The 27,815-nt window shown below is 53.4% G+C and overlaps 10 protein-coding genes across 10 annotated transcripts; 3 read left to right on the forward strand and 7 right to left on the reverse strand.

Annotated features, from left to right (window-relative positions):
• Positions 1-288: 288 nt before the first annotated feature.
• J4E92_001386 (uncharacterized protein) lies at positions 289-1,134 on the reverse strand (the record flags this gene model as incomplete). Its single annotated transcript, XM_051492798.1, has 2 exons — positions 289-1,064; positions 1,131-1,134. 2 exons carry the CDS (start codon positions 1,132-1,134, stop codon positions 289-291), a joined length of 780 nt encoding a protein of 259 aa, XP_051358310.1.
• Positions 1,135-1,537: 403 nt separating this feature from the next.
• On the reverse strand, positions 1,538-3,909 carry TRP1 (bifunctional tryptophan synthase trp1; the record flags this gene model as incomplete). Its single annotated transcript, XM_051492799.1, has 2 exons — positions 1,538-3,533; positions 3,590-3,909. 2 exons carry the CDS (start codon positions 3,907-3,909, stop codon positions 1,538-1,540), a joined length of 2,316 nt encoding a protein of 771 aa, XP_051358311.1.
• Positions 3,910-4,693: 784 nt separating this feature from the next.
• J4E92_001388 (uncharacterized protein) lies at positions 4,694-10,382 on the forward strand (the record flags this gene model as incomplete). The annotated part of the gene is made up of 2 exons (XM_051492800.1): positions 4,694-4,758; positions 4,805-10,382. The coding sequence occupies 2 exons, from the start codon at positions 4,694-4,696 to the stop codon at positions 10,380-10,382; spliced, it is 5,643 nt and encodes a 1,880-aa protein (XP_051358312.1).
• A 712-nt stretch (positions 10,383-11,094) lies between these two features.
• Positions 11,095-12,638, reverse strand: J4E92_001389 (uncharacterized protein; the record flags this gene model as incomplete). The annotated part of the gene is made up of 2 exons (XM_051492801.1): positions 11,095-12,609; positions 12,630-12,638. The coding sequence occupies 2 exons, from the start codon at positions 12,636-12,638 to the stop codon at positions 11,095-11,097; spliced, it is 1,524 nt and encodes a 507-aa protein (XP_051358313.1).
• Positions 12,639-13,571: 933 nt separating this feature from the next.
• NTH1 (alpha,alpha-trehalase nth1) lies at positions 13,572-14,282 on the reverse strand (the record flags this gene model as incomplete). Its single annotated transcript, XM_051492802.1, has 2 exons — positions 13,572-14,225; positions 14,274-14,282. 2 exons carry the CDS (start codon positions 14,280-14,282, stop codon positions 13,572-13,574), a joined length of 663 nt encoding a protein of 220 aa, XP_051358314.1.
• Positions 14,283-15,612: 1,330 nt separating this feature from the next.
• Positions 15,613-16,458, forward strand: J4E92_001391 (uncharacterized protein; the record flags this gene model as incomplete). Its single annotated transcript, XM_051492803.1, has 1 exon — positions 15,613-16,458. One exon carries the CDS (start codon positions 15,613-15,615, stop codon positions 16,456-16,458), a length of 846 nt encoding a protein of 281 aa, XP_051358315.1.
• Positions 16,459-18,451: 1,993 nt separating this feature from the next.
• Positions 18,452-22,277, reverse strand: J4E92_001392 (uncharacterized protein; the record flags this gene model as incomplete). The annotated part of the gene is made up of 3 exons (XM_051492804.1): positions 18,452-19,527; positions 19,577-21,993; positions 22,063-22,277. 3 exons carry the CDS (start codon positions 22,275-22,277, stop codon positions 18,452-18,454), a joined length of 3,708 nt encoding a protein of 1,235 aa, XP_051358316.1.
• An 821-nt stretch (positions 22,278-23,098) lies between these two features.
• On the reverse strand, positions 23,099-25,024 carry J4E92_001393 (uncharacterized protein; the record flags this gene model as incomplete). The annotated part of the gene is made up of 6 exons (XM_051492805.1): positions 23,099-23,611; positions 23,665-23,814; positions 23,862-24,019; positions 24,069-24,489; positions 24,567-24,707; positions 24,761-25,024. The coding sequence occupies 6 exons, from the start codon at positions 25,022-25,024 to the stop codon at positions 23,099-23,101; spliced, it is 1,647 nt and encodes a 548-aa protein (XP_051358317.1).
• Positions 25,025-25,887: 863 nt separating this feature from the next.
• J4E92_001394 (uncharacterized protein) lies at positions 25,888-26,652 on the forward strand (the record flags this gene model as incomplete). The annotated part of the gene is made up of 1 exon (XM_051492806.1): positions 25,888-26,652. The coding sequence occupies one exon, from the start codon at positions 25,888-25,890 to the stop codon at positions 26,650-26,652; it is 765 nt and encodes a 254-aa protein (XP_051358318.1).
• Positions 26,653-26,866: 214 nt separating this feature from the next.
• Positions 26,867-27,697, reverse strand: J4E92_001395 (uncharacterized protein; the record flags this gene model as incomplete). The annotated part of the gene is made up of 2 exons (XM_051492807.1): positions 26,867-27,462; positions 27,517-27,697. 2 exons carry the CDS (start codon positions 27,695-27,697, stop codon positions 26,867-26,869), a joined length of 777 nt encoding a protein of 258 aa, XP_051358319.1.
• Between the last annotated feature and the right edge of the window lie 118 nt (positions 27,698-27,815).

The following is a 27,815-nucleotide window of genomic DNA, read 5'->3' on the forward strand; positions in this document are numbered from 1 at the left end:
GCGAAGTCACTGCCGCGGGGGCATAGCTCGCCGTTGTACGGAGCCTCTGGTGTTGGGGCTGGCTTGGTGATGAGGGAGAATAGGCGGTTGGCTTCGGAGTGCTGAGTAACTTCGTTGCTACTCAGATATACTTGCTGCTTCAAATCTCCCTTCTCTTCCTTCTCCGCTGCCGGTAAGATCTTAGCGGGCTTGTACTGTACAAGCGCCCAGTATACATGTGGCTTTGTATGACTCTCTAATAGCGCAATGTGGTACTGTGGAGGTAGACGTGCGGGGTCAGTATATGTCTCATAAGCATTTTGTACGGTTAGAGCTTACATTTGCAGAGCCAAAGGGAGGATTGTCCACGCGTACAAGCAGGATCTTGTACTCGAAGCCGTCCGTATCTTGATAGTAGTGATAATCCTCTTTCCAGTGAGAAATCTTAGCTTGAGGTACTTTCTTGGAGGTACCAGGGGGCTTGGATTTCTTGGGAGGTGTCTGGATAAGAGCGGCAGGCTTTGGAGATTGGCTGGCCGGGCTTGGAGTGTCGTCAATGACTTCAACCGAGTTCTTCGCCTGGCCCTCACAAGCTCCAGCTCCAGTACCCTCAGTCAATGCAGCTGCTCTTTCTGCCCTCCTACGTAAGAGGTCTTCTTTTGCAGAAACAAAAGGGATGGGTGCAACAGCCGGGGCAGACGTGGCAAAGAAGAAACTCTTGCTCTTCCTTGGCTTTCTCGCAACAACGGGAGATGTCTTCGACGTACCTGATCCAGTCAACCCTTCGATGTTCTCACAACCTTTCCTGAACTTACTGCCATCCGCCAGAGTACCTATCCTCTTGAGCTCTTTCTTCTTCCTCCTCTCTTTCATAAGCACTTCCCACGTGTACTTCCTAGTACCAAGCTTCTTCTTCGCTTGTAACGAGTCGTCGAACCAGTCATAGCTGACTACGTGAATGCCGAGGTCGGTGGCTTGTTGTACAGCGTCGGCGGGTTTCTTGTATGCCTCTTTACTGGCGATGAGGTGGGTCACGCTCTTGTTGACCTTCGCAGAGTATTTGCCGCCGTTTCGCTCGATCCAGGCTTTGATCTGTTTAGCATCATGGGGATGAGTACCAACAACGGCGATAGTAAGCTTGTCCAACACACCCATTGTAGCGGCGCGGTGGTTGGATTGTAGAGTGTAGGAATGATGGTCTGTAAACTTGCTTGACGACCTAGATGAGGGCTTATGATGTCCAGATTAAGGGTGTAAATCTGGCGAGACCCTTGTTGATCTTACCTTGAGGTGATGGGCAGCGGCCGAAGTGATATAGCGTTTGCCGGGACCGTGCGGCTGCCATCAATAGGTAAGAGACGCCGACAAAGCGACTCCAGGCCGCTATTTGCGGCGGCACAAACCACCATCATGGGAATATTGAGCTGCCTGACTCGTAAGGAAAAGAGGACCAAAAAGAGCATTCAAGGAAAGATCAGAACAATGCCGGGCCATTTGTGTTACAATTGATAATTCCGAAGATCACCTTCAGCTTCGGTAGTCGAATTTTGAACTGCCACTACTGGTTCTTCGCCGCCTTGATGAATGCCCGTATCTTGTCCAGACTTTGCTGGCCATCTTCCTCCACACCGCTGCTGACGTCTACAGCATGCACGCGGTCCCGATATTCATCGAGACCAGCGAGCGTAGATTGGACGTTCTCAGGGTTCAATCCGCCCGCTAATATGACCTTGATGCCATCGTCTTTCGCGAATACTGCCTTGACATCTGAAAGATCCAACTGCTGACCCGAGCCGCCGGATCCTGCATCCAGAAGTGGTAGAGCGTGATACCCTCTTGAGCCAATGCCAAGGTTGTGCGGATTGAATGCTCTCAAAACAGGCACAGGAACAAGCTTTGCCCACTCTAAAGGCTCCTGACCATGGAATTGTACGACGTCTAGATTCAGCAGTCGCTGCTGTTCAAGTACGTACTCTAGCGACTGATTTCGGAACACGCCTACGAGGAGCGCGTGACTATCACTTGACACCAGTCGTGCTGCGCCATGCTCAAAGAAATCGGTGGCGGACTTTGATTCAGCCAGCAGCCCGGATTTCGAGACCACAGGCTTTCTGGTCTTGTGCACGGTTTCCGAGATTTCCAGAGCTGTCTCAGCCGTGACTGTTCGCTTAGTTCCTGGCGCAAGGATCATGCCGATAAGGTCAGCTCCTGCTTCTATTGCGACTTTCGCGGCCTCAGCACTGCGAGTACCACAGATCTTCACCATCGGGCTTGATGCTGTTCCCGTCTTCTTGGTAGACGAGCCACCCAGAAGCTCCGCGATGAACTGAGCGGTGTCGGATGCGCGCATCAGCGCTTCACCCACCAAAACTGCGCCAACTCCACTCTTGATGTATGGTTCGACATCCTTGGGCCCGGCAATACCGCTAAGCGCACACAGGATCGTCTCTTTTGGAACCATGTTGATAAGACGGTTGGTAGTCTCCATATCAACCTCGAAGTTCACAAGGTTACGGTTGTTCACACCAATGACCTGAGCGCCCAGCTTGACCGCAATCTCCGTTTCTTCCGCGTTCTGAACCTCGACGAGAGGCTCCATTCCAAGTGATCGGGAGTAGTCGTAGAGTTTCTTCAAGACTGCTTCATCGAGCATCTTGACGATCAACAACACTGTATCGGCACCCGCGAGCCTCGCTTCCAGGATCTGGTACTCCTCGAAGATGAACTCCTTGCGCAGAACGGCGGGACGGTTCGGCATGCCTTCCAAGCTCTGTCGAACAGCCTTGAGGTCGTCGATGCTACCCTTGAACCATTCCGGCTCAGTCAGTACGGATATCGTACTTGCACCGGCCTTTGCGTATAGCCTTGCTTGAGCGGGAGCGCATGCAGACAGTGAAATTATGCCCTTGGAGGGTGATGCCCGTTTGATTTCGGCCATAAGTGACAATCGGAAGGGCGATTGCCTGAGACGCTCAGGGAAGTTGATCGGAGGAGGCGCTAGGTTGAGATCATACGCGGCCTGTAGATCACTGGGTCGTTGGGACGGAATCTCCTTCTGCTTAGCGACCGAGGCCCTGCGATGGTCGTAGATCTTCTCCAATATGGATGTCTGCTTGTCCTTCTTTGCGCCGGTTGCTGTGCCGTTGGAACCAGCTCCGACTGCTTGGGCATGTGCCTCTTTCTGGAGTCGCTCATTTTCGACCCAGGTGCCTCCCTGCATCTTGAGGAAGTTCCTCACCATGAGCCGACCGTCCTCTGTCAAGATGCTCTCCGGGTGAAACTGTACACCCTCCATGACGTATTCCTTGTGTCGCACGCCCATAACGACTTCCTTGACTTCGGCTTCTTCGTTGGCGGGTATGGTCGCAGTTACCTCGAGGCAGTCTGGGAGAGTGCCGTGGGTGCCGGCGAGGGAGTGGTAGCGCGTAACGGGGACATTTTGCGAGACGCCTGCGAAGACGCCCTTGCCGTCGTGCTTGAGAGGCGACGTTTTGCCGTGCAGGACCTGGCCTGTAACGTCTACAGTACCGCCGTAGCTGTAGAAAATGCACTGTCTTGATCGTGTCAGCACTGCCCCGCCTGTTGCGCCCACCGGAAACCGAGAACTCACTCGCCCATGCACACGCCGAAAATCGGGATCTTGCCGCTGTAGTGCTTGATGGCCGCATTGCTAATGCCTGCATCCTTCTCGGGGTGTCCTGGACCTGGGCTGATTACCAGTTGTGTAGGGTTTTTCGCGATGAGATCTTCTAGCGTAATTTCGTCATTTCGGTATACGGTCACTTTCGCGCCTTCAAAGACGAGGTACTGGTACACATTCCAGGTGAACGAGTCGTAGTTGTCAATGAGTACTACGTTGGAAGCGGTGGGGATAGGCGGAGAGGGTGTGGGATTGCTGGGCGAGTGGTCGATCAGCTCGAGGGCGGGCATTTTGGGCGGTGTTCTGCGTCAGCGTTGCCGTCGCGTTGGAAGCCCGGTGGCTGTTATATAGCTTCTTCTGAGTACCCTCCGGCGGTCAGATGGCAGAAAGCGCGCCGGTCCTTTGACGGCGAGGTCGACGTTTAGAATATATTAGCTGCCGATTGCGGAGTGCGCGCCGGGAGATGTGAGTGCACCTTGGAACGGGAAGGTGGGAAAGGAATGGCTGTCTACTAGAGTAGTGGGGTGACTCAATGATGCTCTATTCAGATATTGAGGCTGCGGAGTTAACACGGAGGTGGCATGAATCGGTCCTTAGTGCTACGATACCGTACCTCATGTCTGGTACAGCAACGCCGCTATTGCGCGACCTCTTGGATGTAGAAGATGTAGCAGATTATTCAGATTCTGTGTATACCAGAGAGCGGGTCATTCTCTCGGTGCAGGCAGACTGCGGACAATTGCTGCATAGTTGCCAGAAGGTAGCTGGAAATCAGGCGAAACCCCATTGCGACGCGAACCAACACGCGAGAAACTAGATGGCGATAACATTTCTATACGCATCTGGTATCTTTCCAAGACATTGAAGCGTGTGTGTGCAAGGTGTCGGGGGATCGCAAGAAAGAGCCCTTGTGATGATCCCTGCACGTACTAGCTCGACTTTCGCGTGAGCTTTGGCTTTCGCGACTTTCGTAGCCATTGACGCCAAACATTCGGCAACACGACCCCCACGCCTCTCCAGCACCTTCATGGCCTTTGGGTAGCTGACTTCCTACTCGCGCACTGCAGCGCAACCATGGCCCCCATCCAATCCCCCGAGTTCGACCTGGGCAAGTGCCTCAAGGGCGAGCAGCAGCTTGTGTATGTTTACCTGCATCGAGCGCAGCAACGTAGCTGACAGTAGCAGGACCTGGGACATCGCATACCGCGCCCTCTGCGACCCCGAAACCGCGTCCAAGAGCGATGCCCTACGCGCCTTCCTCACCGCCAACGAGAACAGAGACATCCTCGCCCACCCGTGGAAGCCCTTTCCCGACCCGTCGTCGCAGGAGAAGAGCAAATTCGAATCAAAGACCGCGCCCATCAGCGTCACTCCCGCCCAGAGCGAACACTACGATGTAACAGAGATCAAGGACGACAGCCTGTGGCTGGCCAAAGAAGCGCAGATATCAGAATATGCAGCGCTGCAGTTGGTCGTCCAGGAATGGCAGGGCAGGCCAACCGCACAGCTGTTGAGTGGACTCACTGAAGAGGAGGCCCTCAGCGTACAGGAAGCCGCTGGAGTCGGGAATCTAGGCGCCTCGACTTTCGTCCCAAACTCATCCATCATGGCCTCACCGCTCGCTTCCAAGACCGCGCATCTCGATGCAAAGGACCAGCGCCGCCTCCACATCCTCGACGTATACCATTCGACGTGCGCGTCCATCATACGCATCAGCCAGCTTCTGGTCTCGTGGGGCTGCGCGTCCAACTTGCGCAGCCAAACCATCTACGGCAACGACTACCTTAGCATTGGCGCCGGCTGGATTGAGGAGCTTGGACAGGCTATCGCAGCAGCGCAAGATGGCCCCTCGGGCGGAAAGGCGCTAGACGAGTTGCTCAAAGCATTCGACAAAAGATGCGACGCTTTGGACACCGGCTATGGCTGGGACGTCGACGAGTCGATACTAGAGCCTGCGTCAGAGAAATGGGTCGTCGCGCAGACTACGGAGATGCTGCATATCCTTCACCTGGCCTTGGTACACGCAGACCTGGTCGCGAAGGACTTCCTACCTGCGGCTACCATCGAGGACTGGCTCAAAGCCTTCAGTTTCCGCGGCTTTTTCCGCGAATTCCCAGCAGTCACGGCTCGCCAGGAACCTCTCATTCCGGTTATTCAACTGCTGACTTCACTCATGTCTTTGACTATCTTGAAAGTCGACAAGATCATGGACGACCTCGAATCTGGCAACTGCAACGCCTGGGACTCCTCATCGTATATTCTCAACGGCACAGTTGTAGAGAGCATTACCACCATCTTCGGAGAAGCCAAGTCATTGGGCGCCAGTCCGGCTACACCACCTACATTCGCCTGGGCTATCCTGACTTGGAGGCTCACCACCCGTGCGAGCTACGAGGAACAAGAGCGCGACCGTCTCATCGAAGCGTCGAACGACACAGGAAACACGGAGCCTCAGACTTCGCCACTCGAAGAGGCTGCTTTAGTTGTGGCTAGACTTGAAAATCATGAGCTCTTCGACGGCAAGATGCCTTATGAGGAGCTGGCCAACATCAGCTCAGCAGTGGGCGTGCTAGCTATCATCAACCAGCTAGTTGAGACCAGTCTGCCAGCATTTGGAACATCGATCGACCAGATATCACAGGATAGGATTCGTCTACTGTTCCTCCAACTCATCCGCGCCGCAGTCGGCAGTGACATTGTTGCGTACAGCCCGGATCTGATAGTAACAACATACACAATTCTCACCGGTGACAACTCCTTCCGTAGATGGGAGAATGGGGAGATTTCTCGTCATGCTGATCCGGTTGTTGCGTATTTCCTGGAAGACGAATACATCCTTCGACCACTGCTGCTCAACGAAGCTCGCCTACGCTATCCCTACGAGATGACGCCCTTCCTCAAATTCTGTAGCGCATTGACACGCGGGGACAAGACCATGCAGAACGGCATGCCTACATTCATCGAGAAGCTTGGGAACCACAATCGACTTATGCAGCGCCTCCCAGAAGGCTTCAGGGACTATGCATTGACGCGCGAGGAGGAGAATGCCAACTGGGTTGAACTTACAGCCAATCTTCCACTCTTCTCGACTGGAACCCCTTCAAGCTTCCGTGGGCAACGACGGTTATTAACCTCCGGCAGATCGACACAGTCTGACGGCCTGTCTGGAATACCTGCTGGCACAGAAGGGATCATCGTTGATGATAGCTCACAGCCTTATGTGGCGGTATGGCATCATCACCACTCTACACTTTCGTACCTAGTCGAGCTACTTTCAACATACCCTGTAGGCAGCAGTAAGGTCGAAACCGCCACGCAGCAACCCGCATCTCGCGAAAGCGTCATCGAGATTATCGGACTCTTCGCCGACTTGATGCATTCTTCTTTACATGCTTCTGAGGGCATCTGTTCAGCAGAACTCCTGGAGGCGATCAGCATCGGTGCTGAAAGCAGCCAGGATACTGTCAACATTGTGCTTGCCATTTTCGAGGAGGAGCTGCTCCACCTCTGCCAGGAGCCTAGTAACGAAGCTTCTTTAGAGCTTCTGGTCAACTGCACCCACTTCCTAGAGGCCTTGATCATCGTCTCACCACATAGGGTATGGCCCTGGCTCGCTAGGAGCAGGTTGCTAGAAGGCGACGGCAACGGAAGCTTAGCGACTATTCTGATCGGAACCGAGATGGTTCTTGGGCGATATGACTTCCTCATAGGATGCATTCGACTCTACAAGGGTCTCGTTAAGGATGCCGTTGAGCGATCGGTGTCTCGCAAAGTGCCGACAAAAGCACTTAGCCGCTTCAATGCATCCGCGCCTTCAGAAAGCGGAACGTCGGACAAGATCATGAGCACCATCCTCTTTACATTCGGCCGGACCCTTGCCAGCATATACGAGAGCTCTTTGAACTGGAAATACTCTCAACCCAACCACCGTCCTGAGATTAACATCGCTATCTGCGAAGTCTTCACAACGATCTTGAACCTTGCGTACAGCGTCGACGACGAGCCCAAGCTATCTGCTAAACTTGCCAAATCTATCGCGCCCATCGCTGAGTACCTTACCCAGCTGTACCTTACGCGATCTGGTGCAGATCTTCCAACGAACCCGCTGATGACATCTCTGGTTACTGGTGTCAGCCCTAGTGACATCACGTTGCTCACGACCTCGAGTGCGTTGTGGATGCAGCAGACGCAGACTACTGTGGCCTTCGCCGATGTCCTTGTCAGGGTTGCAATACTACTTAACAAGCCCTGGACACACCTGGAGCAGCAGTTGTTCAAAGCTACGCCATTATTAGCACGATTATATGCGACTAGTGACAAGTGGAAGTCGCAGGTCGTGCTCCTTTTGGAAGCTCTTGTCCGCGGTGCTGTTCGGGTCGCTGGACAAGAAGACTCAGCCATGGCAGACGGAGACCCAAAGCAGACTGCTCGAAAACAGATTGAACAGCAAGAACCGCCTTCCCTACTTGGGCACCTCGGACCACGGACCGCAAAGAACTTCTTGAGTGTGCTGTCACAACTAGACGAGCCATTGCAAATAGTGGACATTCAGACGAACGTCTGGAACTTGCTTTCGGCTGTAGTAACGTGCAAGCAGCAATGGTTCTCGTTGTACCTGCTCACTGGTAGCACACCTCGGGAGTCGATTCGCTCCAAGAAGGACGCGACCCATGACTCAAGAAACAGAGCTCTCCTCACGCGAGCGCTCGATGCACTTTCCAACATGGCTTTGCCCGAGAAAGACGCGAGTGGGATTTCATGGCCTCTTTACACTGCCATGCTTGAGTTTGTTTCATCAGCGCAGAACAACTGGTCATGGGCAATGGGTGATCTAAGGCAACGTAAAGACTTGATCCAGAAGCTGCTTGCTTTCCTGAAGTGGATGGCCAAGCAACCCAAACAACCAAAAATGAGCAGCAATAGCGAGACATTGGAGCGCTCTTTCCAGAACAGGTTTGCATCGTTAGCTTGCGAAGTCATCGCTATGTACCTCCACAGCTCGCGGCAAGTGGGCGACATCACTGTGCTCAAGGATGTTGTGCCGAGTCTGACATACCTGGAAGATACTGCTTTGGAGCTGCCGTCCTACAGTACATCCTTGCACGGCTATCTCAAACAGAACCTCGAGCAACAGTATCCTGGTGTCTCATTAGGAAACCTCAAGCGAACCACACTCTACCCGGAGACCTTTGGGCGCGCCTTCTTCTACGACATCGACCTTGCTCAGCAGCTTTTGGGCTTCAACAGCAAATGGACAGGTCCTCGAGAAGGTACGGGCTTTGCTGCCGAAGTGGAGAAGGCCAACTACAACCTTGGCCTCGTTGAGTCTCAAGTCCTACTGCTCCAAGGCTGGAAGCTACTGGCTCTTGAGCTGAGTCAGGTTGTAGCAAAGGATGAGCGCATAGTCAAGGTGCTTGTCGGTGTTATTCAGAAGTGCATGGTTGCCAATCAACAATCGAATCTTCCGGAAGCGTTATTTGGCCAGCTCATGGTCCTGCGAGCAGATCTGGCTTTCGCACTGCTTAAGAAGCTGGTGGAGGCCAAAGTACGAACAAGCGAGGCACGCCAACTACTCGCTCCAGTATGGAACGCCATCCGCACTTCTACGCCCGACTTCGAGAACGTATTTTCGACTGACGCTGTGCACTACTACCGGTCTCTGCTACGGATCCTGTACCTCGCCCTTCATTTCCATCTAATCGAAGATACGGACACGTCGGACGACGCATCCTTCCGCTCCTCTTTCCGCGGCACAATGCCCACAAGCCACAACAAATACACGGAACCCATCTCCACCCAACTCCTCGAGATTCTGTCAGATACGGTTGCAAAAGGCTTCCGCAGTCTGGCTAATCAACTCCACGCCGAACCCGCATCCGTCTCGCCATCTGACTTCGCCCTCCTCACTGCGCTTCTCCAACGTATCATTGCGATACCAGAGATGTCGAAGTGGCAGCAACAAGCCGCTCTCCTCTTCGCCAACAGCAACACCGTGCGCTACGCCACCAGTCTATTCTCATGGGCCGACCGCCTGACAATCTCCCACAACGGCGTCGACGACCCCATCTACGGCGAGCTCAGCGTCCTCTTCCTACTCTCTCTATCAAGCATCTCAGCCCTCGCCGAGACCATGGCCGTGGAAGGCATACTCAGCCAACTCAACACCGCAAACATCATGAACTACTACCGACGCACCAACGGCATGGGACCCTTCGACAACCCATCCCGCATGTACAGCATCTGGACAAAAGGCATCCTACCCCTCTGCCTCAACCTCCTCCTCTCCGTCGGCCCGCCCATCGCAGCAGAAATCTCATCCTTCCTCAACCAGTTCCCCGAGCAACTCGCCCGTTCAGCCCTAAGCATAAACTCGAACCCTTCGTCCCGCACATCAGCCACAAAAATCACACTGACCGTCGCCTCGGAAGTCCACTCCCTCTCCCTCATCGCCAGCATCCTAGAAAACGTACGCAAACAAGGACCCAAGCTGGGTATCCAAGCCAACGAAGTCGCTCTCCTAGACTGGGATAAGGAAAACATCAAGGAAGATGTCGAGAGCTGGCTCAGTCGCAAGAGTGCGCTACGCGAGCGCATCGTTGCTGTTGATGAGCGCGAGCTGGAGATGCTGAGTCAAAGGAAGGGATCAGGTGAGGATGCGTTGAGTGAGCTTGAGATCCGCGTTCTGGGGGAGTTGGAAGATGCGGGGAAGTGTCTTGGTGTGGGCAATGGGAATGGAAACGGGAATGGAAATGGGAAGAAATAGATGGAGGGGGATGTGCAGGATGATTTTTAAAAGCGCTGGAGTTCTGGAGCGGGGTTTTGAGATTAGTTGGTCGTTAGATCTAGGATGTGGTAGTGTGGTGTACTTCTAATGTTACTTTCTTGCATAGTATTTGTCTTTGGTGGGACGTTCTCATGGTGTCGCTGGGCTGGTGTACATGCAAATTCGGGCTTCCACCTCTGTTTCGTCTCAACTCACATCAAACTCCTTCCTAAATGAGTAACTTGTCGCAAAAACCGTGGATTGTGGCGGTTTTTCCCTTCACCCTCCAGTTCGCTCACCATCACCCTACCTCACGGGTAACATTGGGCGTAACATCAGCGCAGTCCCGACTAGGCAATTCATCAAGAGGTGTAGATTGTAGCAACTTTCACTGGCTTCCAACCTTGCAAATCATCTCATCTTCCTCGACCATCTCATCTTCATGCTCGACATTTCTGAATATCACGGTCACAAATGCGGGATAACATGAAATTATCATTTATGTTGATCTGACACTACTAGTAGATACCCACAGCCGTTGAGGCCGACATCGATCGCCGTGCGAAAAGAACCATATTCTTGTACATATTCCATACTTGCACCACACGCGCCAGACGGAACAGCTCCAGCGCCGACATGCCTGACAACTCCCGTGCTACATGCCATGAGACAACAACCGTGTCAAATCCCATACTAGATGTTCACGCCGCTCCTAAGCATCCACAATAGACCAGCCAGATTCCGCATCGCTGACTTGTGGGGTAACGCCACAGGCCAGGTCGACGAAGCTTCCATGCTCGTCCTCGGACTCGGTCTCGCTGTCAGTATCGACAAGTGATCCGATATAGGGAACATCGATATACTCGGCCGGCTGGGATTTTGACGCTTCTTGGACCTTCTTGAAGTGCGCCTTGGGACCTTCTTGGATCTTCTTGAAGTGCGCCTCGGGACCTTCCTGGAGTGAAGTGGTCGGAGCGGCCAGACCCTGGTGCGATGGGTGCGACTGCGCGTGCTGTGGGCGGTTATCAGATGGGGAAGACATGGTTACTTTGACCGTGGCCGGTTCCTCCGTCGGCTTGGGTTTGGGGTCCGCGTATTGAAATTGAATTCCGCACTGATAGAACATTTTGTCAATCACTCCGCTAGGTACCTCCGGAAGCTTGAATTTGGAGTCCACCGCTTCAAAGCGAATTCCGTTCCAAGCGAGTATGTTATCCATCGTTCCGCCAGGAACCTCCGTAGGCTTGGGCTTGGGGTCCGCCGGCTGAATGTGAATTCCGTACCAAGTCAACATGCTGTCCATTGCTCCGTCAGGTACCTCCCACCCTCGGGCGATGAAGTAGAGCTCTTTGATCTGCTTGTATACGAGGTTGATATTCTCGAACCGCGGTCCGCTAATGATGAAGAATTGAAGAAGCATCGTGTTACCAACGAACAGGAAGTAGAGCTGGAAGGGCGTTGCCCACCGGGCGCCATACGGGAGCTGTATTGGGTACGAAAACAACAGCTCTGATATCAGTCTTCCTACAAAACAGAAATGCAGGGATGCGGGCATGATTTTGATCTGTTCCGTCTTGCGGGAAGGAGGAGGAGGGCGAAGGGCCCTGGGTATGACAAACGGTGCCACACTGAAGATGATCGCAAACATGACCACCAAGATAGAGGCGTGGATGTAGTCGAAAAAGATCACAACCTGCTCCGTGGCCCATTTAGCTTTTTTGACCTGACGGCTGGCGTCCCGCATTTCTTTGATCTCGCGTTTGAGCTTCGCGAGGACCTCGCGTGAGACGCTGACTTTATTTGCACGCTTAGAAGAACCGGATGGGTAGACTAGGCGGCATGGTTCGGTGGGCTCGCAGCGCAGAGCGAAGCCGAACGGTACTTTGGGCAGGGCTCGACTCGGAGGAAGCGTTCCGCTAGTGTTGGCACTAACAGGAACGTGTTCGGTGAGGGGAGATGGTTTCCTATTCGTGAACGCGCTCGAAAGTAGCTTCAAGAAACGACGAGCCTGCTGCTGCACGGCTCCCAGAGCTCCCTCGAGCATGCGGCGAGAGCGATAGCTCGCATCCGCCCAGTATGTCAGCACAGCCTGCTGTGGGGTTGGATCCTGTATCACCACTTGTGGCGTGTACTGCAGTCTACCACAGTTCTCCATCGTCCAGTCCATGACCTGCGTGCGCATGTCAGGGTACTGGAAACCGATGCCGTAGAGTTCGTAGTTGGCCTCCTTTAGACCGCGGACAAGACAGTCTTCATGAGTCTCCATGAAGCCGCGGTTTAGTTGGCTAGAGAGAAGTGTGTCCAGATTCTTGTATAGTGCATCCTCTGTGTACTTGGATGTTGAAAGCACCAAGTACTCGTCTACCGCTTGGTTATGTCGAGGGTATATCATGTTCGCGATGCCGTGGAATCCGACGTAAACAGCTGCGAATGATGATGCGAGGTAGATGGCGCATGTCAGTAGAATCGCGACGCGCGGAAAGGCGCGTTGGAGAATGGGGACGTATGCAGGGTCGGAGTTTGTTGATTCGGATGCAGTGCAACGGCCCTCACGTTGTGACTGACTCCGAGTAGGCGCCTCGTATTCTGGTCGAGATGGCATGATGCTGGCTTCCACACTGGTGGATGGCGTCGTAGTGGATGCTGGTCGTTGAGCCTTGTGATAGTTAGCTGCTGTGGTGTAGGTGCAGCGGCGTTGTGGGCATGCGTCTGCGGAAGTGAGATCGGTGGAATTTCTCTTCTCAGGTGCGGTTGAGGGGTGGGCCAATCGCGAATGCTTAAGTAGGCGTGGGGGAACGTATTTGAGTACCACGGATGAGGTCGCCAGGGACCAGAGACCGTGCTTGACCCAGGCAGCACTTGGCTGGTACGCAGTGAATTGCCTGTAGGATGAGGTGACAGAAGCGCTGTCAGCACTCGTTTAGGGACGCTCGCAGAAGTTCACGGTGAGTAGACCAAGGAATGAAGACAAGAGCTCGAACGCGTGTCGTTGCCTGGTGAGGACTGGAAGGCGTGATATGGTCCCGATGTCTGCATGACGAAAGGGCCCACTCCAGGACCATACTAGAGCGTTTGCTGCTAAACACCAAACCAACGCGACACAACGTAACACTGTATTCAAGGTGTGCGCTTCTGATTTGAAGGTCAGACGCCGTGCTATGGCTTCAAGGTATGTTTTAGGGCTACTTACTACTTCTTCCTCTGCAGCCTTCTTCGTGGCGCCTGCCCAATATCCTCTATGTCTATCGCAACTTCCACATCTTCTGCTTTGATCTCATCGACTTCAGCCACCACCTTCTCTTCTTTCACCACCGCCTCTTCGCTGCCATTGGGCGCTTCTACTTTCACAACAGCTTCTTTCTTGACTTTCGTGCTCTTAGCTACGACCGCTGAAGGACAGAGACCTCTCTCCGCCAACTTGCAATCGCCACACTTCCTGCCCACAGGCAGGCATATCGTCTGCCCAAAGCCTACGAGCAGGTTATTAATGTCATGCCACTTGTCCTTTGGTAGCCATGACTCCAGCGCTGCACGCGTCTGTTCTGGCTGTTGAGTCTTGTGCCAGCCCCATAGGTTGGTGATGCGGTGGACGTGGACATCGACACCAATGCCCTCTGTTTTGCCCCAAGCTGCGCTCATCGTCAGGTACCCCATCTTAGGTCCGACACCCGGTAGCGACACCAGCCCTTCGATAGTATCTGGAATTTCGCCATCGAATTTGTCCCTCAATATCTCGGCCGTTTGCTTGATGTACTTGGTCTTGAGGTTGTGGAAGCCGACTTTGTTGATGAACGCGTTCAATTCGGGAGGTTCTAGGGCGAGGACCGATTCGAGGTTGAAGCCCTGCACTATGTTAGCTAGGAAGAGCCATATAGCTTTGAATCAACATACCCCAGGCATCCTCTCCTGCATGCCTCTCATGACAGGCGCTAAGACAGTATCTTTGGTCTGGCTGCTCAGCATCAAAGCTATGAGCGTCTGAAACCTTCGATCGCGAGGCGATCTGATGTCCTTCGCCAGGCTCTCGCAACCCATAGTATCCACCGGGGCGAGGTTCTCGTTCCGCATCTCTCTCGTCAGGGTGTATATCTCCTCCCAATTGGCAGGTGGCTCCATCGTGACAGTTCCATCGCTGGTCTTTATCTTCTTCGCAGGCGCACGACGCGCTTTCTTGACTTTGGTGACTTTCTTTGGGGATGCAATCGCAGTGATTGATGTCTCCTCTACCTCCTTCTTTACCATGATTGGCATGTCCTGGCCTCTTTTCCTCTTCATGGGCATTCGTCGCGCCTCGCCATCCGAAGCGGAGTCCGCTGGCGCAGAGCTGAGGTCTGAATCTGATCCAGCATTCTCGTCGCTGCCTGGTTCGCGTTTGACGGGAGCTGGCGCATTGGTCGCGCTTCGTGTCTGACGTAACGCTCGTTGCGTGCGACTCGCTGCGACAACGCGGGACGCGTCTCGGGAAACTCGTGATGTTCGCATTGGATGATCAATTGGAATGCGCAAACAGCATGCAACGAGCGAATGATCTTTGCGACAACTTATCTGAGCTCGCGGGCTGATGCTCAGCTCATAGTGATGACGAAGACGCGGCCCCTGGAAGCGGAAGCAGCCAATCAGCGCGTTTCAGATGTAATGGGCTTCCGCGCTGGCACGTGAGAGCACCTGGGCAAGCTCCCGCACATGACGTCAATTCCAGATTTCGATTGAAAGCAGATTTGCGAGAATCCACGTCTCTACAATTTACCTAATCGGGAAACTGTCGTCTGGACTGAGATGGCGCCTGCTATAGTTATGATTCAACTTGTTCCCATTGGATTCTTATGGCTGGATTGACACCTCTAGAACCAAGTTTCTAGAGGCCAAACCCAGAATCCTCGTCGCTTTCAACATGGTATTTACCTCCACCTTGTGATGCAGCATACACAGTACATGGCCTCCTATAGCCCGGGAAAGTCTGAAGTATGTAGGCTTTCAAATAAGTAACATCAGTCTCCTGCAGGTTAGCTAGAATTCCCGTGCGCATGGTTGCGCCGAACAGATGGGCCGTGCATCAAGCAGCTAATTTGGCTCGTGTGGAGACGTCACGACTTCATACGACAACACCAGCTGTCGTTCCCACCTTGTGTCACCCATTGGCTCAACCTCTTGAAATTTCCAACATCCAAACAAAAAACTCTCGTGTATGCTACGTTTTCTACGGCAATAATCGCCACACCCGCAACACAGAATGCTACGCGAGCAAATGAAAGAGGTGGACCTACTGATTCTGGGCGCCGGATGGACGTCCACGTTCCTGATTCCGCAACTGGAGGACACCGATATCACGTATGCCGCGACCACCACTACTGGAAGAGACAACACGATCCCGTTCAAGTTCGACCCCGAATCTGGTGATGCAGAGCCATACAAGCGCCTGCCAGCAGCGCAAACCGTACTCATCACTTTTCCTTTGGTCGGGCACTCGCAGTCAAAGACCATCGTAGGGCTCTACCGCTCCGTTCACGGCGCAAAGAACAATTGGGTGCAGCTCGGATCCACGGGCATCTTCAATAAACTGCCCAATGACTGGTCCGCTGATGACGCGCCATACGACAAGGAGGATAAGCGGGCCGTTGCGGAAGACGAACTGCTAGCGCTCCACGGCTGTGTGCTGAATTTATCGGGTCTATACGGCGGCGAGCGCGTCCCCGCGAGATGGCTGCCTCGCCTCGGCCAGTCCAAAGACGATGTTGCTAAGCGAGGAGCTGTGCACTTCATCCACGGCGAAGATGTCGCAAGAGCCATAATTGCAACTCATCGGAAGTTCACGCCGGGAAAGCGTTGGATCATTGCTGATATGCGCGTGTACGACTGGTTTGACCTCATCATGAGCTTCAGCTCCATGACGGAGTCTTCTATGACTAAGAAAGAAGTGGAGACGCGCCAGGAGTTCGCTAAATGGGTTGGCGAACTCATGGAGGAGCAGGGTATCCGTGCTTTGCCGCGCGATATGGGTGCCTTGGGTCGGAAGCTGGACTCTAGGGGGTTTTGGTACCATCATGGTCTGTGGCCCCGGCACAAGCGGTTAGCATAGCGGCTCGGCTCGAGGCAATTTTGAGAAGAGTCACAGGTCAATCATGTGTGCGAGGTCGCGCGTAATGGACATCGACTCGATAGGCTTGTTCTCATGGTCTAAGTGACTAATGGATGCCTCGGAGGACGCTTCCATGTATTTTCAGGTAATTGCAATGCTCTCTACTGGTCTGATTGCGCCTATGTGCTCGGCCTCCAACGCCGCTGTTACATCCATAGCATACAGTCATGAAAACACCTCAAAATGAACCAAGGTTTTGATATATCGCAGTCCAAACATCTTCTTTCCCGTGCTGCAATAAATAGCTGATATCCCCTTCCGTCTCTCCTATTATCTCAAACTCTCAGACCAAATTACTTTCACCATCACAACTTTCAAAAGTATCTTGAACTACCAAATTCTCCATCCACCCACACACAGCAAACACCCTCCACATACACCAACATGTCTTACTCAGCCTACACCGCAACCCAAAACCAGCGCATGTGGAGTACAAACTTGCAGCAGTGGATCACCATCTCCGCTCCAAGGCCAACCTACCCACCCCAACAAACGAGCATGCCACAACACATGAGCATGCCACAACACATGAGCATGCCACAACGAATGAGCATGCCACAACAGCTCCCTCCTCCCGGCGTCGCTGCCACTAATTGCTTTCCTACTGGTTTCGTCCCCAACCAGCAGCAATACTACTCTCACATGCCGGGTAGGCCACAACCCGGCGCCGTGAGCACTCCTGGCGTCGCTGCCACAAATTGCTTTCCTGCTGGTTTCGCCCCCAACCAGCAATACCCTTATCACATGCCGGGTAGGTCACAATCCGGCGCCGTGAGCACTCCTGGCATCGCTGCCACTAACTGCTATTCTTCCCCCTACGCACAACAGCCACAGAGGTTTAGTCAGCCTGTGGTTCAGACTGCTTTCGTCCCAAAGCCTATGTTTCAGAATGTTAGGAGGAACTTCACGCCTGGGTTTCAGCAGCAGCAGGGTAGCATCATCGATGCTACTACCCATGGTCAGCATTTTGACCTCACACGGGAAGTGCCTTCAACATGGCCAACAACTCCCTCCGTCCCCGTTCCCTCCGCGCCTACCAAGAGGAAGAGGCAGTCAGGCAAAGAAGACGAGGTACCAAAGGTACCAAAGAAGAGGGGCAGGCCTCCTAAGGCGAAGCCTATGGACGAGGTGCCCAAGGTACCAAAGAAGAGGGGAAGACCTCCCAAGACTAGGCCGGTCGTCGTAGCTCAGGTACCAACCCCTGACACCACCACGACCACCAACTCCTCATCAGAGGAAAATTTCGCGTTCCAAGCCGCCCCGTTTGCCGACTTCAACGAGTACACCATCGACGAACGCGTCGAGGTAGGAACCCCCTGCCGCCTACAAGAGCGTGGGCAAGACAGCGCCGAAGCTGTAGAAACCGTTGACAACCTCCCGGCCTTCTCTTTGCCCGCGTATTCAGCGGCTGAGAGTATATGGGAGGACGCCCCGATGGTCCAAGAACCTTGGATCAATGATGTGGCGCCCGGTGAGGACCTCCCGGCTTCCTTTTCCCCCGCGTGTCCAGCGGCTGAGAGCATATGGGCGGACCCCCCGCTACCCCAAGAACCTTGTATCGTGGAGCAGAATTCCTTTGAGGAGCTCATGGATGCCTTTGAGGCTAGAGCTGCGGCGGATGATTTGGCTGCGAATGCGGCAACAGACGAGTTTGTGTGCGGCTGGAACGATAATCTGGAGGATCTGATATTTTGAATAACGGATGAGGTTCTACACCTCTAATGTTAGGTAGTTATACGGAATAGGTAGTAATAGTCTTAGAAGAAGACGATGAATGCATCTGATGCTCCCCCCAATGCCATGAAACTCCACGCTATGCTTGTATGCTTTAAAGGTGCCGCGAACGGCTAACATGAAAGGAAAAGAAAACAACACCCACACCACAATGATGATACAACAAGTCCACCTCCCATCGTTCTCAACAACTACCCGTCTAAACCTCAATATTCTCAAACGGATCCCGATCCGGCGGCAATCCCCTGTAAATCACACTGCCACTCGCATCCAACCGCGCATTCACACTCGTGATCCACACGCGCTTGGTAAAAGCACTAGTACGCTGGATCTCGTCCTTAGCAACACCCAGGTCATCATGCGGGATCCAAACAGCGGGCTGGATAGCGCGGGTCGCAGGATGTTGGAAAGAGCGCTTAATGAGCTTCTGGCGGGCCTCAGGCTCGATGTCGGCGAGCTCGTCGTCGACTTCGTCGAAGAGGTTGCCAGCGGGTAAAACTTGCGCTTCTGCGTCGCGGATGGGCTTTGCGACGTCGTCGAGACCCTTCTTGAGTGCGTTGGTCATGATGTCTAGAGGATCCTTGCGCTTCTTGTGGTGGGACTGCGAGCGCGAACTGCGACGGGAGCGTTGTGAGCGGTCAGCCCAGCTTGAGTTACGCGCACGATTGTCGGGTCGAGGTGACTGGCCGTAGCCGGCGGGTGGCATGTTACCATCCAGATTGCTGAGCTCGTATGATCCAGGGCCATGGGCTGCCTCGCGTTCCTTCCTTTCCTCGAGGCGGTTTTGTTCGTCTAGGTGGGCTCGTTCGCGCTCCTCGGCTGTCCGCTGTGCGTCTTCCTGAGACATAAGACCTTGGTGTTCGTCCTCCCGTTCCCACTTGCTGGCCTGTGCCCGCTGCCACTCTTCGTCTCGCAGTACCGCCTCGTCTTCGAAAGTGATTGGCAAGTATGTGAAGAGAGGCCCGAATGCTCTGTTCAGCACGACCTGGTAAAGCACAGTAAAGACCATGATGATGATCATGATAATAGCCTGAGGGAAACACGATTGCCTCCCCTGCTCGTCTTCCTGTAGGAAGAACAAACCGATCATGCAAAGCTCAAGGAAGTAGAGTCCAGTGAACAGCTGGTTGACCGCTTTGGGGAAGATGAGACCGTTGGTTTCGGCCTTGGCGTAGCTGACGTAGATCATCTGGTACCTGTACGTAAACCAGAAGAGACTGAAGGTAATCAACATCATGATTAGGATCAAGGGCGCGACAACTGAGTAGATGAGACCTGGGCATCGTTAGTTGATGTAAACGCTCATCTCGATAGACAAACTTACCAATGGCGGCAAAGTTGGTGTAGACCGGGATCATGGTACCCCAGTTGATACCCGGCCTTTGCAACACCCTTGAAACCTTCTCGCGCGGTGTTGTGTCCAAGAATCGGAGGAAGATGATGACAACGACAGCACCAATCTGCAGCAGAGTTCCGGAACTGATACTGAGCGCTTGCAGAATCATGTAAGAGAAGAAGTAGTTGGCGGCTTTGGGGAGGTTCTGCGCCAATGTCTGGGGGACACTGAGTGGATCGTTGAGCAGATCGTCGATGGTCGAAGTAATACCGGTAGAGATGGAAACAACCAGGAACAGTTGGACAAATACGAAGGCGAAGTAGAAGTTCTGCACAAGCAACTCGCGTTCGCCAAATGTCGTCGTACCGGTAAGACCAGCCAGGAAGCGCAGGAGTAGGGGCAGAATAGCGAAGAGAATGGCCAAGAAGGCTGGTGGCAACACACCCTGAATCAAACTAACGACCCAGTCGGGAGCATCATTGATGAAACCAAGCCATGGCAATGTTTCGGTCAGAGAGTCGACTTGGGACAGAGCTCCTGTAAAACTGACAGGAATACCCCAGAAGATGATGAGTCCGACAATGAGCAGAATGACTCCAAACATGCGTAGGTAGCGCTCCCACCACTTCATGGTCAAGTTGTCCCAGATGACGTAGTTGGGGTTAACCTCGACGGTTCGTGGATTCATTTGCCGGGGAATGTGGTGACTTAATGACTGACAGGCCATGTGTGCAGCAACCTGGTGGTTAAATTGAATAAAGGCCGAGTTCATCAGTGGGAAGCGTTCTGGGTGAGCCTGATCGTCGGCAATCTCAGCGTTGAGGCGGGCAAGCTCCTTGCGGCAATGGTAGATGGTGTCCACCTTCTTGCCAATCAGAGGCAGCGACGGCCACCACGAGAAGTTCAAGATGGGCAGACGCATCGTTTCTCTGTCCTTTGGCTTCATGTATTTTCTCCAGAGAGCGTCCTCGCCATCCTCTTCCATAGACTCGTCGTACAAGCCTGATAGATCGTACTTGATCTTACTGGCATCCTTGACTTCTAGTGGTAGCTCTTCTCCCTCTTTCACGAATGGACTTGGGCTTATGAAGTCACCCTGACCGACGTACATGGCCTTGAGCTTATTGAGCGGGTGCTTCCACGCAGGTTGTACAGGCTTGTCGTCTTTGGTGTCCGTCTCGGCTGCGGGTGCTTTCAAGTTCGTCTGAGGAGAGTTGGGCTCTGTCACAGTACCTTCAGAATCGTACTTCTCTTTGGTGGCCAATGGAGTGTGGGTATCGCTGCTAGCGGCCCTTTGGTGGTAGTCCGCAGATGTGGGTGACGATGCTGGAACCTCATCGCTGCCGTCGAAACTTGGCTGTGCTTCCTCAGGGTTCCGCGCTTGACCAGCCTGACGGGATTTTCCGCCGAAAACTCCTCGCATTCCACCGTAGACGTTCTTGTTGAAGCGATCCACACCCTGGCCGACATCGCGGAAGCCTTTGCCGACAGCGTGCATGCCTTCTCCTAAAAAGGGCAATGGGTTCATGTTCACGCCGCGCTTGCGATCAGGTGAAGTCGACCGCGAAGAAGAAGATGATGATGATGCAGACTCTGCCAGGACCTTTTGGAGTTGTTGCTCGATCTCGTGGGGGTTACCGGCGTCCACACCTTGTTCGTGAGTCTCTTGGTTGATTGCGTGGTTCTGCATGGCCTCGTCGTGCTTCTTTTCCGCCTTGGACTTCTTCTTTCCAGCTTCCTTGGCGGCCTTCTCCTCCATCTTCTTGTGCTTTTTGGTGCATGTGATGATGAGATTTGTTTCGGCCGCTTCAAGGCTCCGGGCGATCTTGGTTCGGTCGTTGACCTTGTCCATAAGATCGTCGTAGTTGCGGTTGATCCAGATGTCTTTGATGCCGCCGGGGAAGACATCGTAGAGGGCGTCGAGCGCGGGAACCGTGAGCCACTTCTCAGGAATGCTTTGCACGAGAATAGTGGTAGCGGATGCTCGGATACGATGCTCGGGTCTGGTGAGAACGGTCTGCCTGAGGCGCACGAATTGCCTCAGCGCCAAGTAGAAATTGAAGCACACCCAGCATACGACCGATACGGCAATGATGCAGTGCGCCCACAGACGATGTCTCTTGTTCGGAAACGCGACATTGGGCCAGGCGAAGGAGTCCAAGCCCGAGACACCGGGCTCGTCGCCTTTTCGATTTATAGGTAGGAGGACAGGCAGGATAATGAGTGCCATGGGTATGAAGATGCGGAGCAGGAGCTGCAGGTACTGGAGGAAGAGGTAGCCATCGACGCCGGCGACGCGGATAAGCTCCTTGTCGCTGATGGTGAAGACATTGCGGAATGAGTCGATGGCGGTCGTGGGCGCTGCGATGCGCTTGGCTACGGGAACGAAGGCCGTCTTGTAGTAGCTGGCAATGGTTAGCACATGGGGGGTATGTAGGCAGGGAAGCGGCGTCGCATACTATATCTTGTGGAACAGACTCTGTCGTGCCGCCGCCTTGTCGGTCTGGTCTGCATCATCTACGGTCTTCTTCTTGGTGACTCCCTTGTGCAGCTTCCAGTTGCCACTCAGAATCAAGAAAACAACAATCTGGATACCAAAAATGGCGGCGGCGGTGGACAGCGAGGCGGCGAAGTTCTCGATGCTCTGGTTCCGCCGCGACTCTGGCGATGGCTTGTTGGGGTCGGACATGGCTCAGAGCGGTGCAGGTCGCGTATGCGGTCAAGTTGTGAAGCGGAACCCCTGTCTTAAGCGCAGATGGCCATGGAAGAAGGGCAGGGAGGAGCAGCCGCTATTGTTTGCGGTTGCAGATAAATTATTAGGGTAGTAGAGTCGCACAGAGGGTGTGAATGAGAACGTCAAAGAGAGGGTTCATTATGAACTTGGAGGTGACTGGCATGGCGCACACGGCGACGTGTTTCAACCCTCGCATTCCCTGATACGCGGTCAGTCGGGGGCTTGGCGGCGTCACTGGCGCTGGTGGGCGCGCTACTTTGCCAACCGCCCGCCGTTTGAGCCAAACAACCGCTGGCCTGGTCGTTAATCTGAAACTACAGACAGCCGTTTGGCCAAGGCCCTTTGTCTTTGAGGCTGACAGCGACACAGTGATTTTGCTGCGCGCAGCAGAACAACACTGCTTTCACGATGGCATCTGTTGTACGACCCGTCTCTGTGGGTAAGGAGCATTAAGATTGAGGCACATGCATGGACCCGATCTGAGCATCCTCCCCGTACTCGATGACGTTCTGCTACCAGGAATCCGCTCCGTATTGCCGTATTGGACTGCGCACGCGCCAGCCTGTTCCCACCTTCTATGAAGAGCTACGCGCCAGCGCCACACTGGGGCGCACGCCAAGCCCTTGACTCAATTGGCCGAACTTCCAACACTCACGCCACATGTGCAGATCACACAAGCCCGTAGCTTGCACTATTCTCAAGACTTCCAGCATTCGTCTTGACACTTGCGCCTTTTATTCTGTCTTTGTGTGTATACGTCTGTATTCGACAATTCTTCACGGCGTGACCTCATTACCCAACAACCTCCCAATCTCCTCCGCAATCGCCAACGTCTTCTCTTCGCTCAACTTCTTCCCAATGACCTGCACAGCAACCGGTGCACCGTGATAGGCGTCAGGGTCGTATTCCGCCTGAACACTCGCATCCAACTCATTCAACGGCTTGTAGTCCGCCCGCTTGCCATCGACCTTGCTATCCGCAAAAGTGACAGGAACGACGACGCTCGTAAAGTCTAGCAAGTTGATGGCAGACGCATAGCCATAATACTTGAACTGGTTGTGTCGGATGGCAGCTGTTGGACTAATGGGACCGACTATACAGTCAAGCTCGCATCCAAGTTCGGCCTCGACCTCTCGCCATTTGGATAAATACTGCATCTGATAATCCCACTTTTGCAGATGGATATCCCACACGTCGTTCAAGTCGGCTTTTTTGATATCCGGGTTGAGGAGTTCTTTGATGTTGGGGATGGGGGGCTCTCCGGAAGCTTTGATGTCCCTCATTACGTCCTGTTGAACGATCAGCTATGCGTGACCGCGTAAGACCAATCGCGGAATCTTACCGTGCTACCATCTGCGCCATAGATCTTGTTAGCGAGATCATGGGCAAAGTCGTGCTTGTATGGAGTCCATGGCACGACTTTGTGTTTGTTTTGTTTCAAGACATCGACTACCTGGTCAATCCCGCGCAGTACCGGAGGATGTGGGAGTACCTGTACTATTAGCGGACGTAATCATGCCGTGGTGTTATGAGACTCACGTTGCCGTCACAGTTATAGTATCCGATAGTCAGACCAGATGAACTCAGCTTTGCTTTGACAGCATCCTCCAGGTCAGATCGCCAAGGCATGGGGACGACTTTAGAGTCGTAGTTCCAGGGCTCTTGTTGTAGCACCGAAGTAAGGAAGAGCCTCAGGTCTGGATAGTCAGTCTATCCGTAGACATGAGTTTACCTCAATCCACTTACCGGCTGCCGAGTGCGCTATGGGTCCAACAACACTGTGTATAGTCTCTTGTCCCTCCATACTATTCGCCATTTTCGCATACGGCATACGACCATGACTCGGACGAATGCCATACAAGAAGTTAAAAGCCGATGGAATCCTAATCGAGCCGCCAATGTCGGTACCAACACCAATAACGCCTCCACGAATGCCGATCATAGCTCCTTCACCACCTGAACTTCCGCCGCACGACCAGTTCTTGTTGCGTGGGTTTGTCGTTCTGCCGATTATGTTGTTGACCGTTTCGCAGACCATCAATGTTTGCGGGACACTTGTCTTAACGTAAAAGACGGCACCGGCCTTGCGGAGAAGTGCCGTTAGGACTGAGTCTTCTTCGTCGTACTTTCCTAGCCAGGAAACGTAACCCATTGATGTCTCTTTTCCCTGATCGAGCGTGTCAGTTGTGCACTGAGAGCTTACCAAGATAGAGCCGCACAGATGAGAAGAGAACCGTTTCATACCTTGATTCGCAGCTGATCTTTCAGCGAGATAGGAAGGCCATGCAGAGGACCAATGGGCTTGTTGTGCTTAGCATAATACTCATCCAGCCCACGGGCCTGTGCAAGAGCCTCTTCGGGGAAGAACTCATGTACACAGTTCGTCTATGATAAGTCGTTAGTCGATGCACTTGTGCTTATCATCATACCCATCTCACCAGTTGCTGTGCTATAGCAGCTCTTTTACAAAACGCAAGCGTGACATCGACCGATTTCAGCTTGCCCTGCGCCAGTTGAGCAACAAGGTCAGTCGCCGCTGATTCAGTTATCTCGATTTCTTGTGCAGAAAGCAACCCTGATTCTTTTGGATACGCAAACACATTGTTGTCGCTCGGAGGTATTCGGATCAACCAGTCTGAGGGGATAGATTCGGCAATGCGCTTCCGTTTGTCGGCAGCAAGCTGCTCCCAGTTTGAACTCATTGTCGTCGTCCGTACGCTGAGTGCAGCAATGACAGAAGGTTGGTATGAAGTACAGTCTGTCTAATGCTCAGAGAGACACCTGTACCGATACTGGCGCCGGACTAAAGGGCGATGATAACGCTCATACGTACTGCGTTTATCAGGATAGTCGCTTGCACCTACCGCATTGAGACTCGACCCCACCTTACGTGCGGAGCATTTCCGACAACACGGCTCGGTATTTCGCTTCTTGACATCTACGATGCTAGTTGTATTCAGGCCTCGTAGGACAGATTCAGCTGTCAGACTTGAAGCGATAGAGTTTCGAAAATCCCCGGTCAATCTACGAGGCAGGACGCCGTATAACGTACCGCTTTGTACAGTGCTAACGAGGGCTGCATGACGTCACCTGACTCACACCTAGGCAGGCTCCATCGGTTGCAGTGCTGAGTACACAACGCGACTAGGCTGTCGCTATCGCATGCTAGTCGTGTTCTACTCATCTGAACTTCTCACACTGGAAAGTGTTCCCAACGTAGATGTGTTTACCGCACTACAGCTGTACACTCGACCGGCAAAGAGCGGATAGACACGCTTCGTCCTTTCGTCTTCGCGTTCTAGCCCTCACGTATTCCGTATCATCCAATAATCTTTGGCTAGGCCTTTTGGATACACGCTGTAGACGCCATGTCGTTCTTCACACGCCCTACAAGGCAGCGAACATGTCTCCGTATAGAGCGCTCGATGAACCGATGTTCTGACGCGAACCCTGGATACTCCTCTAACAACTCACATTTTGAGACTATCAATTGTCAAAAGACTGAGACTATCAAGCCTTCAGCATTGGGCAATACCTAGGTATCAACAACCTCTAGCCACCCACGATGTACCTCCGCGCCGTTCACGCTGAGGCAGATATTGCGAAGCTACATCAATTCATCCGCGCAAACCCATTAGGCATCTTCACCACAGCCATCGAGTCCAAATCATTTCCCTTCCTCCAATCAAGCCACATCCCCTGGGTCCTAGACACCGAAGAACCCAAAGCCGACTCGACCCATCTCGGCGTCCTCCGCGGCCACATCGCCCGAGCCAACCCCCAAGCCAAAGTCCTAATCGAACACCTCAAATCGCAAACCAACTCCGACACAGACCAGCCAGTTCAGATCCTCTCCCGCGACATCATGATCATCTTCAACGGCCCAGCGCACCACTACGTCACGCCCAAATTCTACACAGAAACCAAGCCCGCGACCGGAAAAGTAGTGCCCACGTGGAACTACTCCGCCGTCCAAGTCTACGGTCGAGCCACCATCTTCCACGACACAAAAGACCCTTCCACAGGCACTTTCCTCGACAAACAGATCCGAGATCTGTCGCTGCAGTCCGAGAAAGGGATTATGGGGTACGAAGAGAAGCCGTGGCAGGTTGACGATGCGCCGTCGAGTTATATTGAGATATTGAAGAAGGCGATTATTGGAGTGCAGATTGAGATAATGGATTTGGGGGGCAAGTGGAAGATGAGTCAGGAGATGGGGGTGGGGGATCAGAAGGGTGTGGTTGAGGGGTTCAAGAAGATGGGGTCGGATTTGGGAGATGAGATTGCGAGGACGGTTGAGGAGAGGGGGAAGGTGGGAGGTGACTCTTAGTTGCGTAGGTATATTTATGAGAAGGTTGTGGTCAGAGGGGGGTTTTCTTGGGCTGCTGGAAGCGGGTGGAAAGGCCTTTGCCTGTGTCAATCGCTTTGCGATGCCTATCTTTTTGTAAACGTTTTATGCTAATGTATGAGGGGATAAACCTGGGGTATCATATCCAAACGCCAAAGTGTACTCCAAACACCAAACTGAGGAAGGTCGGCCAATACTACCAATTCGCCAACACCGCATCCACCTTCCTTCTCCCTTCATTGTCCAGCCCCTCCATATCGACATCCTCCTCATCCTCCGCCGTAGAAAGAACCTGCACATCCCCAAACTTCTCCTCCACACGCGCCGCAACCCGTATCGCTAGCGTGCGCGTCTTTGCCAGCTCCAATGCAAGTGGTGCATCCTTCCACACCAGATTCGGCTGTATATTCTCCTTCGGGTTGCGGTACGGCTCTAGCAGCGAAAGCAGGGTACGATACGTATCCAGCCTGTTCTGAAGCGTCTGCCTATGTGCAGAGAGTTCTTGGAGGCGGGAAACGGAGGAGAGGTATTCGTCTTGTGTGACTTCGGCGTCGCGGTCGGGCCAGGTGGTTGGGAGTTTTGCGATGTTCTCGTCGAGGGTTAGGTCGTCGGTTTGGTAGAGGGTGTGCGCGTCGTTTTCGGGGGCGGAGGAGGAGGTGTGCGCGTCTTCGTTGTCGTCGTCGGCGTGTTGCGCGCCGGAGTCCCAGTATAGGATGTCGATTTGCTCGACTACGTGCTCGATCATTTGACGGCTATAGACTTTTCGGGAGTGTTGTTTGAGGTCGCGGTTGACTGCATGGTGTTAGTGCTGGTTCGCAGAGCATCATAGGCGAGGCGACTGCATACCTTTATCAAGCACGCCTTTCATAACACTGAGTTCAATGCCACCATCTTGCGCAAGAGTGCGCAGCCGTTCTGATGGCGGTATTGGACGCGACAATATGTGTTTCCTGGTCTGGAGGAATCTTTGCTTCTGTTCAACGACAGTGCCTTGTTTCGACCTCGCATTTGGCACGCGTCGATCCATTGTGAGAGTGTTGGGTAGCGTTGACTATCATTGCGGACATGGACATTGGATCGCGGGGACTAGCGCGACGCGTGGAAATCAGACTTTACCCCATTTAGATAGCGCGCTCGTCAAATCT

Source organism: Alternaria infectoria (genome assembly GCF_024043175.1).
Source record: "Alternaria infectoria strain BMP 0036 chromosome Unknown scaffold_1, whole genome shotgun sequence".
NCBI lineage: Eukaryota > Fungi > Ascomycota > Dothideomycetes > Pleosporales > Pleosporaceae > Alternaria > Alternaria infectoria.